We start from the raw sequence: 19,038 nt of genomic DNA, 5'->3' as shown, positions 1-19,038 counted from the left end.
TATAGTAACTTTGTTCACATAACTGTTGTTTGTAACAGCCAAAACGAATTTACCGCTTCACCAATCCTTACCATTCTCGGTACGAACCTTGCTTACAATCCAGCTAAGAAATCTGTTGATAATCTTTGAAATCGGGCAATAACCACGCCCACCTGCCATATAACGGTAATTTACAGAAACACGAAAACTACGATAAAGCAGTAACTACTGAAGCTAATTGACTCGAAATCGATATTTACAATAACCACTTAGCAGTAAAATACATTATTATACATTTTTGGATAATGGGCGTTGCGCCGCCCCTTTATGACCACAAATGTGTATCTCGGTAACCGATTTATCAATTTCTCGGTGCACTTAATAACCTTGGTACGGAAAAGCAATTTATTGAAAATTATCCAAATCTGACTAAAATTACACCCGCATCCCGTATAATGGTAAATTTCAGATACGAAAACTCCGATATTTCAATAACTGAGGACGCTAATTTACTTCAAGCTAATAGTTACAACAATCTCCTAACAATAAATAAGACTGCTATATACTTTTAGGAATTGGGTGTACCTCGGTAACCACTTTATCGATTTGTACCTATTTAGGTTCAACTAAATCATTAAGTCTATCTCTGCATATTATCGAAAACGGTTGAAATCGGGTAAACACCCCTACTTATCATGCAAAGGTAGTTCAGAGAAAGTTGAAACGACAATATTTGATACCTGCGCCGGGTATATAAAGTTCGGTCTCTCCCGAAATTATACTTCTTTACTTGTTGTTTTTATACAACCACAATTCGCAAGGTTTGCGATTTTGTAAGAAAAGAAAAAAAATAACTTTCACCAATAAGGTTACTCTCTTTAATTGCGTATATTTAAGGACCATGTTTTCTCAGGGTATTCATATAAACGCGTAAATGCCTCGTATCCGCGTATACCTCGTAAATTAACCGGATTTTTTTTTTTACAAAATGAAGCACGACAAGGGCTTCAAGATGTAAGAGAAAACAGTATTTTTCCTTGTTTGTATCGCATTGAAACGTACGACTGTCACGCACATGACAATGGAAATGCCCGTCTGTATGCACATATATATATTTATGGGTGCATGTCGATATAAACGTAAGCACATGAATGTATGTACTACATATGTACTTTCGTAGCACATACTCTTAAACCATACATAAAATGTGCATTTACAATTAGAATTACATTTTCTTTATTGAGGATTAGCCTGTTATATGTGAACTAACAAAATTCGAAGCATATTAAAATGTGTAAATAATTCTGTGGCCATATAAACGAGCAACGATAGTACATATTTATATCTGAATCTGTGTAATTTCCACTGGGGAGTAAGAAAGTATTTTTTCTAAAATCCTTTGACCGGCCTCATTCCTTCTTAGGAGCACTTTTCGCTATACATATTTTTCTTACAGGTCTATTCTGCGCTGGTAATAAAAATGTTTTAACCGATACATTTTTGTGTATCTTTTTGTGTACCCTTGTAACCGGTTTATTTTTTTTTACCATCCCATAAGATGGTAACAAAACATTGCCCCGTGAAATATGCAATGCGAGAATTTCCACAATTCTTCACAGCTGAATTGCTGAATATGTTAACTGCATTACCAACGTATCTAGAATCGCGGCGACAGGAACTGGTAACATTTTTTGATAATAAAATTTTCCGGTTTCAGAATCTTCGGTAACGTACTGACTCCATGCTTATTACATTGTTTCGGTAACGACGTTTAAGGGCCAGTTACTCAATGTCATTATATAATACGAGCATAACTTTTTTATAACTTTAGTTTTTTAGTTATGCTTCTTCTAGAAAGTAAGCGATGTATATAAATTATTTTTTAGTCCATTATTTTTAGCTATTCATATACATACATTCACAAAGTAAAGGTCGCAACAGAATAATATCTTCAAGTTTTTATTCACAGGTTACCTGCCGGCACAGCATTTATCTACAACTGACATATTTGATCTGCTGATCTGAAAGCAGCTTTATTCTTTGAATGGACTGTATTATGTGATTTCTATGATCACACCACATTCGATAAAAATTAAATCCACTTAAGTGTCGATTTTTATTTGTATGCTAAAATCAAAATATGATTTTCTAAATTATAGAAGGATAACTTCTCTACATTTTGATAAATCTGAAAGAGCACAATGATGCAATCAGCCCAATCAACGCTATGCAGCAGTTCAAATCTATATCATCAGCTTATGCAGCGAGAATTGAACTTGTGGCCACTACGTAATCCCCGCAACTTTTCAGGGCGTTTATATACGGAGCGTTATCGTGTTGCAAGGAATTTATTCAAGACTGATTTGCGAGCTCACTATGGTTGTGTTAATGCAATCGAATTTTCGCATGGTGGAAGTTATCTTGCGTCAGGTAAAAAATACAAACTTACTATAGAGGTAGAAAAACAGATTCATAAAAGTGACATCGCTAGAACGTTATAGAACACACAAGAAATTATACATAGGATGATTTTTAATCTCGATGAAACTTAAATATGTGGTTTCACAGAAGATAATTTAGGTAGGCCTTTTTAAGTAACGCCACCTAAGATGCCTACCCAAGAAGGGCTTCCTTGCATGCCTTCTAGAAGGCCTTATCCATATATTATTTAGCATTACAAATGAATTTCAATAAACATTTTAGTTGCAATAACACATATTTGACATAAACCGTAAACAAATACTTAAAAGATGTGTGATACTTATAAATTAAAGAAGAAACTTTAAAAGAACTCCTCCAAATGCCTTCTGAAGTACGCCCTATAAAAACCCCTTCTGGAAGTCCTTCCATGCGTAGCGAAAGGAGAAGCCCTTCAATTTGTGCCATTCCATACAAAAAAGAAAGGAGAGAGGAATGTATAGTGGACGGCCTCTGACTCTCAGGAAAGCCTTTCGGAAGGGTTTTTAACTCCTGAAATTATCTACTGGGATGCTGGTCCAAATGGTGAGACCTGCATGAATTTTTTAAGAAAAAAATACATGTTTGAAGTACATCGTACTATGTAGTCAATAACTTTCACAAGAAAGATTATTATTTGAATAAAATAAGTTTTATCAATTAATAGCACTAGTGTGTATACCGCGAAAACTTGCGAACATGAGTGAAGGCTTGTGAAATACAGTGACTCAAACAAATGACCACGTTTTGGTTTTTTTTTTAATATTCCTAATGTTTTTCGAACTAATTTTTTTGTTATTTTTGATTTTTTTTTGTGACGGATTTTTGGACTTTTCTCCATATAAGCATCAATTTCATATGAAATAAAATGCGGGAGACCAGGTTTTGTAAATTTCACTTGTTCTAAAAAAAACGCAAAAGTAGTCTCAATAACAAAAATCGAAAACCAACGCGATTTTTAGTCGGTTGAAACTTGCACTTCATTAGACTAAAATTGTTGGGACTATAAAATTGCATACGCGAAATTTCGATGAAAATTTGTTGATTTTTCCTAAATTTTGTATAAAGGTTAAATCTGTGATTTATATGTTGTTGGATAAAGCTTGAACGGTATTTTTATAAAAAAAATAACAAAAAATTAAGCTCCGAAAACATTGCGAATATTTAAAAAAAATCAACACGTGGTCATTTGTATGAGTCACTGTAGGATGTAAGATTAGGTAACAACAGGTTCGCTGTAAATTGTGCGATAGCTTAAAGTTTTATAAAATTAATTTTATTCTAAATAAGTTAATAATAATAAATTATAATCTTTAGCGTGATGATTACCCTGACGGAAACAAGTGATTTTCTTTTAAAATCAACTAATTGAAACACTACTTTAAAACAAATGCAATGTTTCGAATTTGTATACTATTTTTGCTCAAAAAAACAGTTTGTGTCTTGGAAGTAAGAAAAAGCCTCTGTGAAGTCCGGAACGCAAGCGTATTCAAAAGAAGTTTGAAGTTGTGTAAACCAAATTCATTTTAAAGTAGTTGAAATTAAATGCAGAGTCGGACATTTGAAAGCACATTACTTGTCTGGATGTTTTCTACAATTGGACGCAGCCAAGAAGGTCCATGTTCAAATAATTCAAAAAATTTAATTTTAATTCCGGTTTTTCTTAGTTATGAAAACGCATCTGTGAAGTGCAGAAGGAAAGCGTATTCAAACAAAACATACTGACTTTGAAGTTGTTTAAGCCAAATTCATTTTAAAGTAGTGGAAAATACATGCAGGAAAAGGCAATTGATTGCTTCCTAGGACATCGCCATGTTAAATAAATGAATTTGTTGCAGGTAAAATAGTGAGAATTTCAATTAGTTATAATTGAAAATAAAGTAGTTCATAAATTACTTTCAAACTAATTCAATTTCCTGCAGGGAAACTACTCTTATACCTGTTTTTGCATTAATTGCGCTTAATCTGTACAAACGCTTAATCTCCACAAGCAGTTATATTTCGCGATCTGAATTTTGAGTTAGCTCACTTTAAATCTACATAGGGCTGCGATATTACTTGATTTGTTCAAATAAATTAAAGTGAAAGGTATGAAATTTTAAGAAAAAACAATTGCTTAGTTCTGTGTATACGGCCTAGTATATCGTTATGAATAGACTATAAACAACTAATTTTTAGCAAAAAACAACCGACTTCAACTCTCATATAAAAAATATACATACATAGATATCTCATGATCCAATGATCGGAGACACTACCTTTCCGATGCAAAAAGAATTATGGAAATCGGTTAACGTGGTCCAAAGTTATGCGGTAACATACATAAATAAAAAATATTCCAACGAACTGATAACCTCCTCCTTTTTTGGAAGTCGTTTAAAAAGGGCTGATAACAAATTTTGCATCTTTAACTCAAAAAATTGTTTGAAGTAAAACTTATTTAGCGGCCGGGGGATTTAAAAATTAGCCCCGAAAGAATGCACCTAATAATAATAATAACACGGTGCTACAAAAAAATGTAAATTACACCCTATTTCAATCGTTAATCGTCGGTTGTGATTACGATTGTTTAATTTTAATCATTAATCGTTAATCCAATTAAAAAGAAATTCTGATTAAATGGTCTAGTTTTTCCGAATTTGAAACCAAACAAAAGTTATCATGATTCTTTTGTGTTTCATGCTTGTAAAAAATACATAATATATAAAAAAAAATTATTATTATTTTTATTAGTAACACATAAACAGAAATGAGGAAAACTGACTTAGCCATACCTGGTTAACTGGCTTTGTGTGCAGAGGAAAATTCCAGCGTAAATTAATTAATCACCAAACCTACTTAACCAAATGATTTAATCATTAATCATTTCGCTAACAAAAAAGAAAGAAATCTTAACGAAATATGTCAGTGAAAATTGGGAAGATGTAAATGAAAGGATGTAAGCGAACTGTTATGTTGATCGTATGAAACCAGATCATTACACAATATCATGCACAAGTACAAAATAGTACAGTACACTATCCTACATGCTACATCTGCTAGCACCAGCGGGTTCCGAGTTGAATACTTTCACGGACGGAGTTATGCCACTTTTGAAAACGCCCTATATGTATGCATGATTTGATTTTTAACCGACTTCACAAAAAGGAAAAGGTTATCAATTCGTCAGAATATTTTTATTTGTTTTATGTATGTTACCGCATAACTTTGAACCACGTTAACCGATTTCTACAATTCTTTATCTTATCTTTATTTTAATCTTATACAAATCTTTGAGTTATATTATTTCGTTGAAGCATGCACTATATTTTAATAAAAAAATTAATTCAAAATAATAAACCAAATTTCAAAGTCTTGTGTTTTACGGTTCCGAAGTTATAGCTCTCCGAGGTCACTCTATAGATACCAGTTACAGCCCCCAAACAAACAGACAGACAAAAATTCTAAAAAATTGTCTAAATGTATTCCATTGTATTCCCTGCGTCACCTTCGGTCATTATTTTACAGACATTTTCATTGTACAGATACGACTTTTCTACAGTTTTATTGTAGTATAGATGATGTATGGAAACATCGCTTTTCTCTTACAGTAAACTTTTTAGTGGGGGTAGAAACAATGATGTTTTTTTTTTTAATATTGTACCATGGTGCGATGTAGAAAAACAGTATGGATTCAAATTAAAGATATACATTTCTGTAGAATAAAAGAAGAAGACAATTTTTTTGGTGCATAAGGGCGAGTAGGTATTGAAAATGATATTTGAAAGTTTTATCATTGACTCTGCTTGAAATCTTGCAACATTTATTTATGTAAAAATTATATATTAGGGAGCTCATATATACACACTCGACCACATTCTCGTATTTCATCCTTCTAAGTTTATAAAATTAATTAAAGGGCATTTTCGATACCTATTCATCCTTGTGAACCATATCGTTATTTTACATTGCACAAAATTTTTGGAATCAATCATATCTTTGAAACCACAAAGTTAAAAAATGGGGACGTCTAAGTGAAAAACTAAAAACGTGGTTTTACTATATTTGGCCCATAGCATCGTGTGTGTACATTGATTTCTTCGTGTGTTCTGTTTTTTTTTTTTTTGTTTTTATCGCACGGTGTCATCAATCACGTTAGATAATAGCAATCCGAAACTTGTATTAATAATTTTGAATGGTTTATCTATGTATCATTCTAAGATCTTGATAGCAGACAAATGTATTTCTTTCAATCAAACCGTTCATTTATATGCAAATATATATTCATTTCTGTATGAAGGTGGCGACGACAAGCGTGTTCTTATATGGGATGTTGAGAAAGCTATCGCTCATCATGGTCGGCCGAGAGTTTTGCAAACCGAACACACCAGCAATATATTCTGTTTGGGCTTTGATCGTTGCAATCGAATTGTATTGTCCGGGGGCAACGACGACCTGGTAATAGCACATGACTTTGAAACGTAAGTTGAATAGCAAGTTTTATTCCAATACAAACATTTAAAGTTCTATTTTTTTTTTTAGTGGCAAACTTGTCAACGTCTTCAAGCATAATAACCCCGTTTACGGCTTATCCATCGATCCAAAATGTGATAGTATTTTTGCTACGGCTTGTGAAGATGGTCAAATTTTGGTGTTTGACCAACGTGTTGACACGGCCGATCCTTTAGTTGTGGCTCAACAGCACACTTCATTTCATGCAGTGGAATTTCATCCTGCCGGTGGAAATTTTTTGGTTACTGCTAATTCCAAGAGAGGTGCTGCCTTCTGGGATATACGTAAACCGCATCAGTATGATACATTTTGTTGTTGCTCTACCTCCATAGCTTCCACTGAATAAATTGTTTTTGATTAATTATTTATAGTCCTGTTATACAATATGGAGGTCATGTCGACGATCCGCCGAGTTGCATGAGTGTACGTTTTAATTCTAATGGAAGTCTGATATTGGCGCTGCGACGTCGTTTACCTCCCATCCTTTATAATACACAATCGCCAGAACCCGTGTGTACATTTTATCATGGAAACTATTATAATTCTTGCACCATGAAAAGCTGTACATTTGCAGGGGAAAATGATGAATTTGTGTTATCTGGCTCAGATGACTTCAATCTCTATGTGTGGCGTGTGTCTGATGTGAATTGTAAGTAAAAATTCCGTAAGTGCAACCTCTTATTACTAATATTCTCTTATAGTGGAGCGGACTGATCAGTGGGTGGAGAACACACAAATGGTTCTATATGGGCATCGGTCTATTGTAAATCAAGTGCGTTACAACCGACAAAAATGTCTGATGGCCTCTTCCGGCGTTGAAAAGATTGTGAAGGTAAGCGATAACTTCGTTTGGTGTACATATATCCCTATCATAAATGGTCACGGTTATCTAAACGAACGAAGTCTCTGAGGCTGATACTGGATTTCAAGCTAAGTAAACTAAATATATAGGGAAGATATATAGAGAAGAAAATCGTTGTCTTTTACTCGTGCAAACCGCTTTTCGGGAAGATGTGAGTCTTAATACAAAATATGTGCTCTAGATGTATACATCAGTTGTATGTCCGAACTCATGTCACGGTTCGCTGGCCTGGTGGAAAGTCTTACGGAACCAGTATAATCCTACAAAATGAGGCGGAGTTCATTGTCAGAGGACTGGGTTTATGGATAAAACCCATAACGGGTCGGGCATATTAGAGAAATTGCTTTATTGCTATCCAAGATAAGACAGTAAATAAACAACAGGCGGTATAAGCGTCCTTGAACTCCACCAGCCGTTCGGGCCCATCTCCCGTAAGCCAACTGTGACAGGGACTTTGATACCGCCTCACAGTGAGATTTTGGCGGCAAAAGTTCAGGGTTTTGAATATTCAATTCTTAAATATACATTAGACTGCATCACCAATATAAGTTTTTCAGCCGGGATTACATTACACGCCACCTACTTCTAAATTTTTCCAAAAAATATGTGGGGCTGTACCACTGTGGGCCCCTTGGATAGATCCTCGTTCTGTTGTTGTTGTTGTAGCGGCTACAACAACCCCGCCCAGATCGGTTGGTATCTCAGTCGTTGTCGTCAAGTTCCACTAACGGCAACCCTAGGAAGCGTGCAGCTTCTGTGGGATCTGTCCACAGGGACAGGGCCGTTAGGGTTGTCGGGTTTTCCGGGCATGCGAAGAGATGGTTCGAGTCATGTGGGGTCTCTCCGCATGCCGGACATTCGTTCGGCACATCCTCATTCAGCCTACTCAAGTAGGAGTTTAACCTGCTGCAGTAGCCGGAGCGAAGTTGAGCAAGTGTAGTGCGTGTCTCCCGAGGCAGATGAAGCTCTGTCTCGTCAATGTCCGGGGGTGGTATGCCTAGAACGGCATTCACAGGTCTAGAGTCTACATAACTCGAGACTGAGTCCCTGTGAATGCCGTTCAGGGCCTGTCTGTACGCTGTCGGGTCCAGAGGTTGCTTAATGAACCTCTGGACTTCGTCCGTCAGTTCATATAGATGCCTCCTGACGTGCCTAGGCGAGGGCTCCTCTGCAAGCAGCTGTCTGTTTGGGTGGCCACTTCTGTGGCTCCCGATCAGGAACTGCTTGCAGAGCATTATGTTGTGCTCCTTAACTGGGAGCATTTGCGCCTCGCCGTGCAAGTGATGTTCTGGCGACATCAGGAGGCATCCCGTCGCTGTCCTAAGTGCCGTATTTTGTCCCGTCTGTAGCTTCGTCCACTGCGTCCTACTAGTCCCTGGCGACCACACTGGCGCTGCGTAGTTCAAAACCGGCCGGCCTATTGCCTTGTATGTTGCCAGCAACGTTTCTTTGTCTTTGCCCCAAGTGCTGCCGGCTAGCGACTTGAGGACCTTGTTGCGGCTCTGTACTTTATTGACAATAGCGGTTGAGTGCGCAGAGAAGGAGAGCAGGCTGTCGAATGTTACTCCGAGTATTTTGGGGTTATTCACCGTCGGAATTGGTGTGTCATCGACGTGAATCCCCAGCGGTAGCCTGACCTCCTTCGTCCAGGTTGTGAACAGGGTCGCGGAGGATTTCGTAGGGGAGAGGGCTAGACACTTTGCAGTGAAGAAGCGAGAAAGTTCGGAGAGATAGCCGTTTACTTTCAAACACAGGTCATCAATTCTATTCCCAGTCGCCATGATCGAGCAGTCGTCGGCATAGGAGACAATCGAGACTCCCTCTGGTGGTTGAGGGAGCTTTGAAATATAAAAGTTAAACAGTAGCGGGGAAAGGACACCACCCTGAGGAACCCCCTGTTTTATTTTTCGCTGCTTACTCGTTTTGTCTCTAAATGTTACCGACGAATGTCGACCACTCAGATAATTTGCCGACCACCGTTTGAGCCTCTGTGGGAGAGAGGAGGCCTCTATATCTTCTAGCAGCGTGGAATGGCAGACGGTGTCAAACGCCTTTGACAAGTCCAACGCTACTAGAATCGTTCTCTCACAGGGACGGTTGCGGTTAAGGCCACGAGTTATCTGAGTGTTTATGGCGTTAAGTGCTGTTGTTGTACTGTGCACTTTACGGAAACCATGCTGATGCTTCGCTGGGGTCAGGTGGTTTGTGAAGTACGGGAGTAGCAAGGCCTCAAGTGTCTTCGCTACCGGGGAAAGGAGTGTAATCGGACGATACGAATCTCCTTTGTTGGCGGGTTTCCCCGGTTTGAGCAGTGGGACCACTCTCCCCACCTTCCAGATGTCTGGGATGATGAGAGTGGCCATTGACAGATTGAGGACCTCCGTTAGGTACGCTACCCCCGCAGGACCCAAATTTTTCAGCATCAGCATGCATATTCCGTCGGGACCCATGGCTTTGGAGGCTTTCGCCTTCCCGCTGGCCACCTGAACTTCACCGCAAGTGAAAGCAAGGGGGGCACAATTTGTTGGCAGTTTGTGCAGCCTTCTGGTCACTCGACGCTTGGCTTTGTCTACCGGAGGATGCAGTATGAACTGCCGGCTAAAATAGCTCGCGCATCTCTCCGGGTCCGACGAAGCATGGTCGCCGAAGGAAATTTCGACTCTGTCGTCGTGCTTCGTCGGATTAGACAATGACCTCACGGTTGACCAAAGCTTGCTCACACCAGAGGTGAAATTACAAGTCTTCAGGTGCTCCTCCCACTTCTTCCGCTTATGTACGTTTACAAGTTGCCGAATCTCCGCGTTGAGATCCCTGATACGGGGATCTCCGGGATCGGCCTGACGAAGGCTATCACGCTCATCAGCTAGAACAGCCGCTTCGGCAGGGAAGTTTGGACGTGGGTCCGATATACATCCTGCCGGTATGAAGCGAGCTGCAGCAGCAGTGATAGCCCTGCGGAACTTACGTTCACCGAGGTGGACGTCGGTTGGTGTGGGGAGCGCTGCGAAGGTGTTTTCAGTAAACTCCGCGTAACCTTTCCAATCAGCTTTGGAAAAGTTGATATAGGTCCGGTGTTTGGCGGAGGCAAAGTCGGTTGGTTTATCAATCGAGATGACTATGGGTAGATGGTCTGATGCTAGAGTCAGCATAGGTCGCCACGTTATGCTGTTTATCAGACCAGCGCTGACTATTGTGATGTCTGGCGAGCTACTGCAGTTACCCATAATCCTGGTGGGTGCGTCGTCGTTCATTGTGCAGAATGTCGAATCGTCTATCTGCTCAGCCAAGTCTGTTCCCCTACGATCGTTTGACAGGCTTGAGTGCCAAAGATCGTGGTGCGCATTAAAGTCACCTACTACCATACGGTTTTCACCTCTGAGGAGCGCACCTATATCAGGGTGATATCCTGCCGGGCAGCAGGTGACAGGGGATATGTAAATGTTAAATATTTCGAGCTCGACATCGCCTGACCGGATAGCGATGCCCTGACATTCTAGGGTGGTATCCCTGCGGTCGATGTCTGCTTCGATAAGACGATACTGCACGGTGTGGTGCGTGATGAACGCTAAGCCACCACCATTATCTCGCTCGCGATCTCGACGGTGCACGTTGTACCCGGCGCAATTCAACAAAGTTGAATTGCTGTGCAGCTTCGTCTCTTGGACCGCAGCTATTAATATACCATGCCGACACATGAAGACGGTTATCTCCTCAATCTTGCTCTGTAGCCCGTTACAGTTGAATTGGAGGAGCTTCATGTGGTTCGGGAGACATGTCGTGATGTGGGGTGTGAGTGAGGTGTATGTTCTTGCCGCCGTTGGCTGTGTGTGCTGCTGAGGTGGTTGCCGCCCTGTGGTGGTGGTGGGGGGGCGTCGCAATTGACGTCTGCGACCGAGCAGCACAGCACGGGCCCTCGAAATTCCCCGTCCAATCTCGCGTGGTACGCAGACCTGAACATGCCCTAAAGTGGCACCAGCCAAGGCAGGTGTTGCACTTGACTGATGTCACATTACGGAATATTCTGGTCTGACATACCGTGCAGATTGTAGGGGGCACCAGGAGTTGTTGGCGGCGGCGTGTGGGTGGTGGTGCGGTTGTGTGAGTTATGTGGTCTGTGGTGGCTGTGGTACGGTCTGTGGTGTTATTATGTTGTTGTGTAGTGGCGACTGTGTGTGGTTGCTGTGTGAGTGTGTGGGGCTGCACGGGCGGACTATCGTTTGCCGTGGAGGCTGCTCTGTTTGAGCAACAGGGGGCCGACCTAAACGGGGTTAGATCGCCGAAACAACAGCCCTTGGTCGGGTGAAACCCGAGTCATTCCGGTACGTAGAACCGGCTGTCGTGGGAATGAGTCATTCCGGTACGTAGAACCGGCTGTCGTGGGAATGTACGTAGAACCGGCTGTCGTGGGAATAGATAGATCCTCGTTCTCCGATGGCTCGATGGTTCGATGACTCAAAAATCGACCTTGAAACAGAGCAGAACAGGGAGGCAGCTGATGCGTTAGCCGGAGAGAGTTCCAAATTGTTTCAGTTGAAGACTAGGCATCACCTCCAATCGGATCTTAATACAGGAATATTTTTCTCCACAACCTTTAGATGATACATGGCCTAAGGCTGAATTATAGCCAAAATCATGTGGACCGTATGCAACCACAAAAGAAACCACAAACAGTTAGGAAAACCCAAACCTGAAGTTGCGAGGCTAGGACCATTTTTTAATGAAATCAAACAGGAAGCAGTAGAGCAATTAAAATTACATTAAAAAAAAATGTCGCTTATGTTATTATCGCGGTCTCATGTAAGGTTAGGTTTAACATAGTCATACAAAGTTTATGTTACCAAAGCGGCACTTATGTAGATCCTAAGTAAGCGTAAAGTTATTCTCTGACATTTTAACCTAACTAAAACTTGCTTAGTGTTTAGCATACATATCGAATGCTTGTATTTCAGCTTTGGAGTCCGTTTACGCAGAAGGATTGGTCAGGTTCATTGTTGAACGAAGCTTCTTGTCCCGAAAATCCGAGAGAACTGTATTCACCTTACAATTTCACTTCAATGTCCACATCTCCTCACAGCTGGTCGCATATGTCACATGACTATAGCAGTCGCAATACGAACGAAGATCCACGTATGATGGCATTCTTTGACTCACTTATCCAACAGGAAATAGAGGGTTGGGATACGGATAGTTCAACAGACTCATCACATGGTTCAGAGGGCACTCATTCATGCTCAAGCTCAAATGATAGTTCAGATAGTAGTCAAGACGATGAAAGCGACGACGACGACGATGATGATGGTGACGACGGTGGAGATGGTGTTACTATTGCCGTTAATGTAGGCGGGAATGATGAGGTCGCAGGACCCGCAGAAGAAATTGTAATGGAAAGAAGCAATGGTACAATGCGCGAGCGTTCCACAAAACATACCAAGCGACGATTCGCAAGGCGAAGAGGTATACATTTACTTTTAAACCTTGTTGTTATTGGAATTTTCGACTATTTATTATTTATCACTTTCAGAACTTAAACGCCGCAAATCGAATTTCAGTAAAAAGGCTAAGCCTCAGCGACATGCCTTTGCCAATCGCATCGCTTACTTAATTGCCACAAAACGCAGCCGGTTACGACGTTTAGCAATAAAAGGAGCCTCCTTGGGCAATAGACGACCTTATAAAATTGTGAAAGTCCGTGACAATAGCTCTGGAAAATGTGAAGCAAGCTGCAGTAAAGCAATGCCAACACGCGCACATGTTAAGCGCCACCAAGCATCTCACCGTCACGGTCTTAGTTATTCACGCAGGGTCAATCTAACTAATGACACTGATTCAACAAATGTTGCCATTGCGTCTACCTCAAATGCAGCGGCGATGAATAATACCTCATCAGCAGCAACAGCGATAACCAAGGGAGCAGTAAGCAATCACCGTTATCAGCGCAGAAAATATAAAAAGCACTGTATCTATGGTAAGCCTGCTTACGTACATACACTCAGGGCCAGTTTTTCCGTGCGAGTTTAAACTGTTTGTCGTTTAAGTCATGATAAAAATACTTAAGTATAGCGGCACATACAAAAATAAGCAAAATGTTCATACGTAAGATGAAAATTGTGCATAAGGAAAATAACAAACGCAACTTGAGTTAGAGTTTACTTGCATAGGCCAATTTGGTCGGGCAACACATGAAGCACCACCTAACAAACTCTTTTTAAAATTTCCGTCTATGACCTTTCAAAGTGAAAATAAATGGCTAAAGTTTTTTATCTGCATAAAGAACAAGTAATTTTTAAGCAAAAAACAAAACCGACTTCAATTCTTATATAAAAATTTAAGATTATCGTGCTTTCTTCTCGCGATCCAATTATCGGATCTAAAAAAAAATTAGAACCACCCTTGACGTACCACCTTTCCGATGAAACAAGAATTATCAAAATCGGTTAACGGGGTCCAAAGTTATGCGGTAACATACATAAAAAAAAATCCGACAAACTGATAACCTCCTTTTTTGAAGTCGGTTGAAGAACAGTGTCGCTCTACAAAACAACTAAACTATGAAGCGTGCTTAAACTCGCGCTGAAAAACTGGTCAGTAGCTTAAACTTAGTTTAAATTTAAACTGAGTTTAACTAAACCTTAAAAACTGCACTGAGAAACTGACCCCAAATATGAACAAAATGGGATCATAAATATGGATTTTCCAAATGTCTCGACTTCTGCGCCACTTAGCGGGTTATTGCATTTTTCATATTGCATTGTCACCGGGTTATGAGCAAAGTTTCAAGTTTCTAGCTCATCGGGAATTTGACGAAATATTGATTAAAAAATTCCAGGACATACATACCAGAGATTGGCAAACGATGCTGATTTTGTGACTTTAAGCCTGCTCACATTAAAAACCGGAGATGAACGAAGACCAGTGCATAGCGTACAGTGCTTGCAAATACAGCCTTCGGCAAACCAGTATTCAGAGTGAACATGCACGAAACCAGCAGCCGCCGTATTTGATCGACTGCCGAAAGCACGATACTGCATTTGGACGGTTACCGAAAGCATGAGAGCTGGTGTGGACGGTTGACGAAGGCAAGACGCCACAGTTCATTTGTTGCAGAAGTCGTTTGACTTGTTGCTGAAAGCCATTTGACATTTGACGAAAGATTCGCGGAAAGAGAACTATTCTATCAGAACTGGGGTATGGTTCCATTACAAAGTATGTGACCAGAGACACCGCCCAAGGGGGCGTTCTCTCCCCTCTACTCTGAAATCTAACAGGAAACACTCTACTTCTAAGCCTAAAGAGCAGCGGTTGTCAAGTCATAGCGTGCGCCGAAGACATAGCAATCGTGTCAACGGGCAAACATCTTCAGGTCCTGAGTGAGTTACTGCAAAACGCACTCGGTCTGGTAAACATCTGGTCCAAGGAATGTGGACTTAATGTGAATCCTGCCAAGACGGAAAAAGTATTTTTCACAAGGAAGTATAAAACACCCTTATTTAAACCTCCCACCCTAAACGGGGTGGCACTTACTCTCTCAACCGAGGTCAAACACCTTGGAGTTATTCTAGACAAGAAACTGGACTGGAGACGAAACAGTGAAGGCCGCTTTCGGAAGGCCAATACTGCCCTGAATGCCTGCAAGACGGCTATAGGCAAAAAATTAGGAATAAAACCACATATAGTACACTGGATGTACACAGCTGTGATAAGACCCATCCTTTTCTACGCGGTCTCCGTATGCGCTAAACAACACCTTATCCAGATCCAAGGTGGAGCGTGTGCAGAGGACGGCTGCCATGCTCGTTACGGGAGCCCTGCCCACTACACCCAGCAAATCTCTGGAAATAGTCTTAAATCTTCCGCCTGTGGATCTCTGCGGCAAATTTCAAGCCGGCTGTAGTGCGGTCAGGTTAAATACAATCCAGTCGTGGAGAGAGCTCAGATTTGGACACGCAAAAGTACTTGAAACTCTACCGGATAATCTACGACAGGCAGATTATACCACTGCTATACTCTGTTTAGACAACAAATTCTCCACAAGAATCCAAGAGAGGAACGAGTGGGAAAGGGCCACAGACCTGAGCCCAGGGTCTCCGGCCATATATACAGATGGTTCCAAGCTTAACAAAAGGAAAAGGTAGCGGGATCTACTCTGATGAATTCGCGCTAAATCTCAGTTTTCGCTTACCGGACCATTGTAGCGTTTTCAAGCAGAATTAAACGCCATAATGGAGGTGGCTCGGAGGAGGCTTATAACCTCCGCCCCTCCAGACGGCCTATTGCTATCTATTCTGACAGCCAGGCTGCATCAAATCTCTCAGTTCTAACGAAGCAACGTCCTAAGTAGCCACAGAATGCAGGAAGACTCTCTACCTGCTGGCATCAAAATGCTCCTTGATTGTTGTATGAGTCCCTGGACATAGGGACATCCCTGGCAACTGCCTGCCACGCCTCTTCAATCAAACAGCCTGCTCACGATAACTTTGTTATTTTCTGTACGTTTAAAAATATGAACAACTAAAATAAGACGTTAAGGAAAAAACAACTTATGTACATATATGAAATTTTGAATAACACATTTTTTCATGTATATTCACCAATCTGTGTGGTGTAACCTAACAAAAATTTAAATTAAAATTGTGCCATATGGCGAAGGGACACCTTAATGTACATACGTAGTATGTATAGTATATCATGATAAAAGCATAGTAAGGTAAAACCGTTCTCTCAATGCGTCGGCTATGATTTTTTTTTTTTGAAAAATTGAATTGAATTGAATAAAATTGAGAGTAAAAAAAAAAATTGTTCAAAGTCCCAGCAAAACCAGCGTGACCGAAACTCCAACACAAACGCAAATTTTATGGTGTTACTAACATACCTGTAATAATTTTTGATTGGAGCGCCATCTATTGTTTTTTCGTGCGAGCTATCTTTCACATATGTGACCTGGTCTACGGAAAGGGGGCTTAGGTGTCAAAAAATCAATTTTCACTTTTTGGTTGATTCGGATGGAAGATGAGATGCTTGTTCACGTGGTGAAAAGCAGAAAATCCTAACTTGCTTAGAAGTGTACTAGAAATGTAGAGAAAGAAGAGTAAAAACGAGTAAACGAAACGAGTTGCTTACTTTTAACAGCTTTTTCACAGAAAACTAGTTTTCGCACGTAAGCTCCCTTTTCGTAGACCAGGTCACATATGAGTAAATAGTCACGCTAATCTTTTCAAATATGAGCAAGCAGGCAAACTATTTGGTTTGAAAAATCACACGTACACAAAACTTCTGGGAGCATTTTTGATTCACTATTAAGAATGTGATAGCAAAACGTGCCGAACTTAGCGGGCACGCGTGCCGTCACGTCACTAGGAAAGTGACCGTCACTGTTCTTGCTGGGGTTGTTGTTTGAGATTGAAAATGAGAATGTGTGTGTGAGTTTGTGAGTAAAATTTTAAAATTAAATTGCATGATAAAAATATAGCAAGGTAGAAACGTTCTCTCAATTTGTCGGCCATGATTTTTTTTTGAAGTTTGCCAACATTTTAAAATCATATAAAATTGAAAATAAAAAAATGAAATTGTTCGAAAAAATTTCAAAATCAAAAGTTATCAAAACAAATTCTATGGGACTGAGAAATATTATTTTCTACTTTTTAGTCCATTTATAAAAGCATTGTATATTAAAAAGTTTTTTTTATATTATTTATTTTCTACTTTTTAGTCCTGTCTGAATAAAATTTTGCAATAGATATTAAAATAATTCAACGATATTAATAGAAAGGTGCACACACATGCATTTACATATGTATGTACATACAAACGAGCACCAATTAATTTTATTTAAAGAAATGGCGTGTCGTCTATTTCCGCTGTAGCAAACGTAGTACATAGGGCGACATCTAGATGTTATCTACCTCGCCCTATTCACTACAGATGTCGCCCTATGCACTATGCTTTTTTATAGGAACTTTTCAAAGCAAAGCTTTATGGTGTCGGATACACAACATTGAAAGTTTCTGGATCCACAACATTGAAAGTTTCTGGACACACAACATTGCAAGTTGATAAAAGCGTTGTAAAATGAGAATGTGTGAATTTGTGAGTCAATTTAATAATTAAATTGTTTGGAAAAGTCAAGAATTTTAAAAGTGACTCTCAGCGGTTCTATCTGACTATATATTTATCATGATTAAATTGCTTGCAAACGTCAAGAATTTGAAAAATTCCTCTCAGCGGTTCTACCTTCCTATTTTTGTATCATGTAGTATATTATGAAATTTATTACTAACTTCTTCCATTATGAAAAACTTTCTCCATTAAGTTTGACTTATTCCACGCATAGGGACTGCACGCACTCGGTTTTTTTGCTACTGAATATTTAAATATGATAATTCTTTTCTACAGATACATCCTCAGACGATGGCAGAGAACCCGCAACAGTTATTTCAGCTATTTCAAGTAACGCTCCTAGTACAAGCACTGGCATAACGACAACTTTGAAGGGTAAGCACTTAAAAGCAATTATTCTATAGTTTTAGTCATTATAAAGCTCGTTTTGATTTTACACACATTCATATCTATGTATGTATGTATGTATTAAACTGCTAGACAGCATGCACCGGATCGTGAATACCCCTAATAGAACAGTTCACAGTGAAGCCATGGTGGAATAGGAGAAGATAATACCATTATAAACTCACCAAATTGTAGACTGTCTTAATTGTGGCATGCATTTTAAAAGTAGTAGAATTTTTACGAATTATCATGGCAAAAAATTGGTGAAAACGGGAAATTTAGAAAACAGAATAACAGGCGGTTTGTAGGTGAAGGTCGAAGTTTATGTTTGTGATTTACTTCTCGATACCTTCTTTTAGAGTAACTAGCTTCAAATATGGGTTTTAATACCACTGAGGATTTGTAAGATATACTTCTCAGCAAGATTTTTACTTATTCAAAACAGAATGATAACGTGTTGAAACTTAAATAAATCAAACTTCACAAATAGACGCAAACAATATAAATTTGACTACAAAATTCCGGAAAATATATGCCGCAACCAATAAAATTATGCCATAGAAATACAATCCAATACCAACAAATAAAATTATCTCTAAAACATTTTTTAAAATAGTCGGTGACCTAACACTTGTTTCTTTGCACATATACAGCGTGGCGACGAATAACTGTTACCTCGTTTTTTTTAGAAATAAAAGGGTCCTTTATAGATTTTGCGAAAAAGGTATTTTATTGTTAATTTTCCACAG

General features: G+C 39.6%; 1 protein-coding gene across 1 annotated transcript in view; it reads left to right on the top strand.

The window, feature by feature from the left end:
* LOC118737123 (uncharacterized protein DDB_G0287625) overlaps positions 1-19,038 on the top strand; it is a 51,573-nt gene that overhangs the window by 1,486 nt on the left and 31,049 nt on the right. Inside the window, exons 2-9 of the mRNA XM_036467424.1 lie at positions 1,949-2,409; positions 6,716-6,896; positions 6,958-7,224; positions 7,299-7,576; positions 7,629-7,759; positions 12,739-13,243; positions 13,311-13,754; positions 18,179-18,277. Of these exons, the coding sequence (XP_036323317.1) occupies positions 2,181-2,409; positions 6,716-6,896; positions 6,958-7,224; positions 7,299-7,576; positions 7,629-7,759; positions 12,739-13,243; positions 13,311-13,754; positions 18,179-18,277 (2,134 nt within the window). The 5' untranslated portion in view covers positions 1,949-2,180. The remainder of the gene's footprint in view (positions 1-1,948; positions 2,410-6,715; positions 6,897-6,957; positions 7,225-7,298; positions 7,577-7,628; positions 7,760-12,738; positions 13,244-13,310; positions 13,755-18,178; positions 18,278-19,038) is intronic.

Source organism: Rhagoletis pomonella, unplaced genomic scaffold (assembly GCF_013731165.1).
Source record: "Rhagoletis pomonella isolate Grant_MI unplaced genomic scaffold, Rhpom_1.0 Rhpom_scaffold_00004, whole genome shotgun sequence".
Classification (NCBI taxonomy): domain Eukaryota; kingdom Metazoa; phylum Arthropoda; class Insecta; order Diptera; family Tephritidae; genus Rhagoletis; species Rhagoletis pomonella.
Note: the sequence above shows the minus strand (reverse complement) of the source record. Positions and strands in the feature narration are given on the sequence as shown.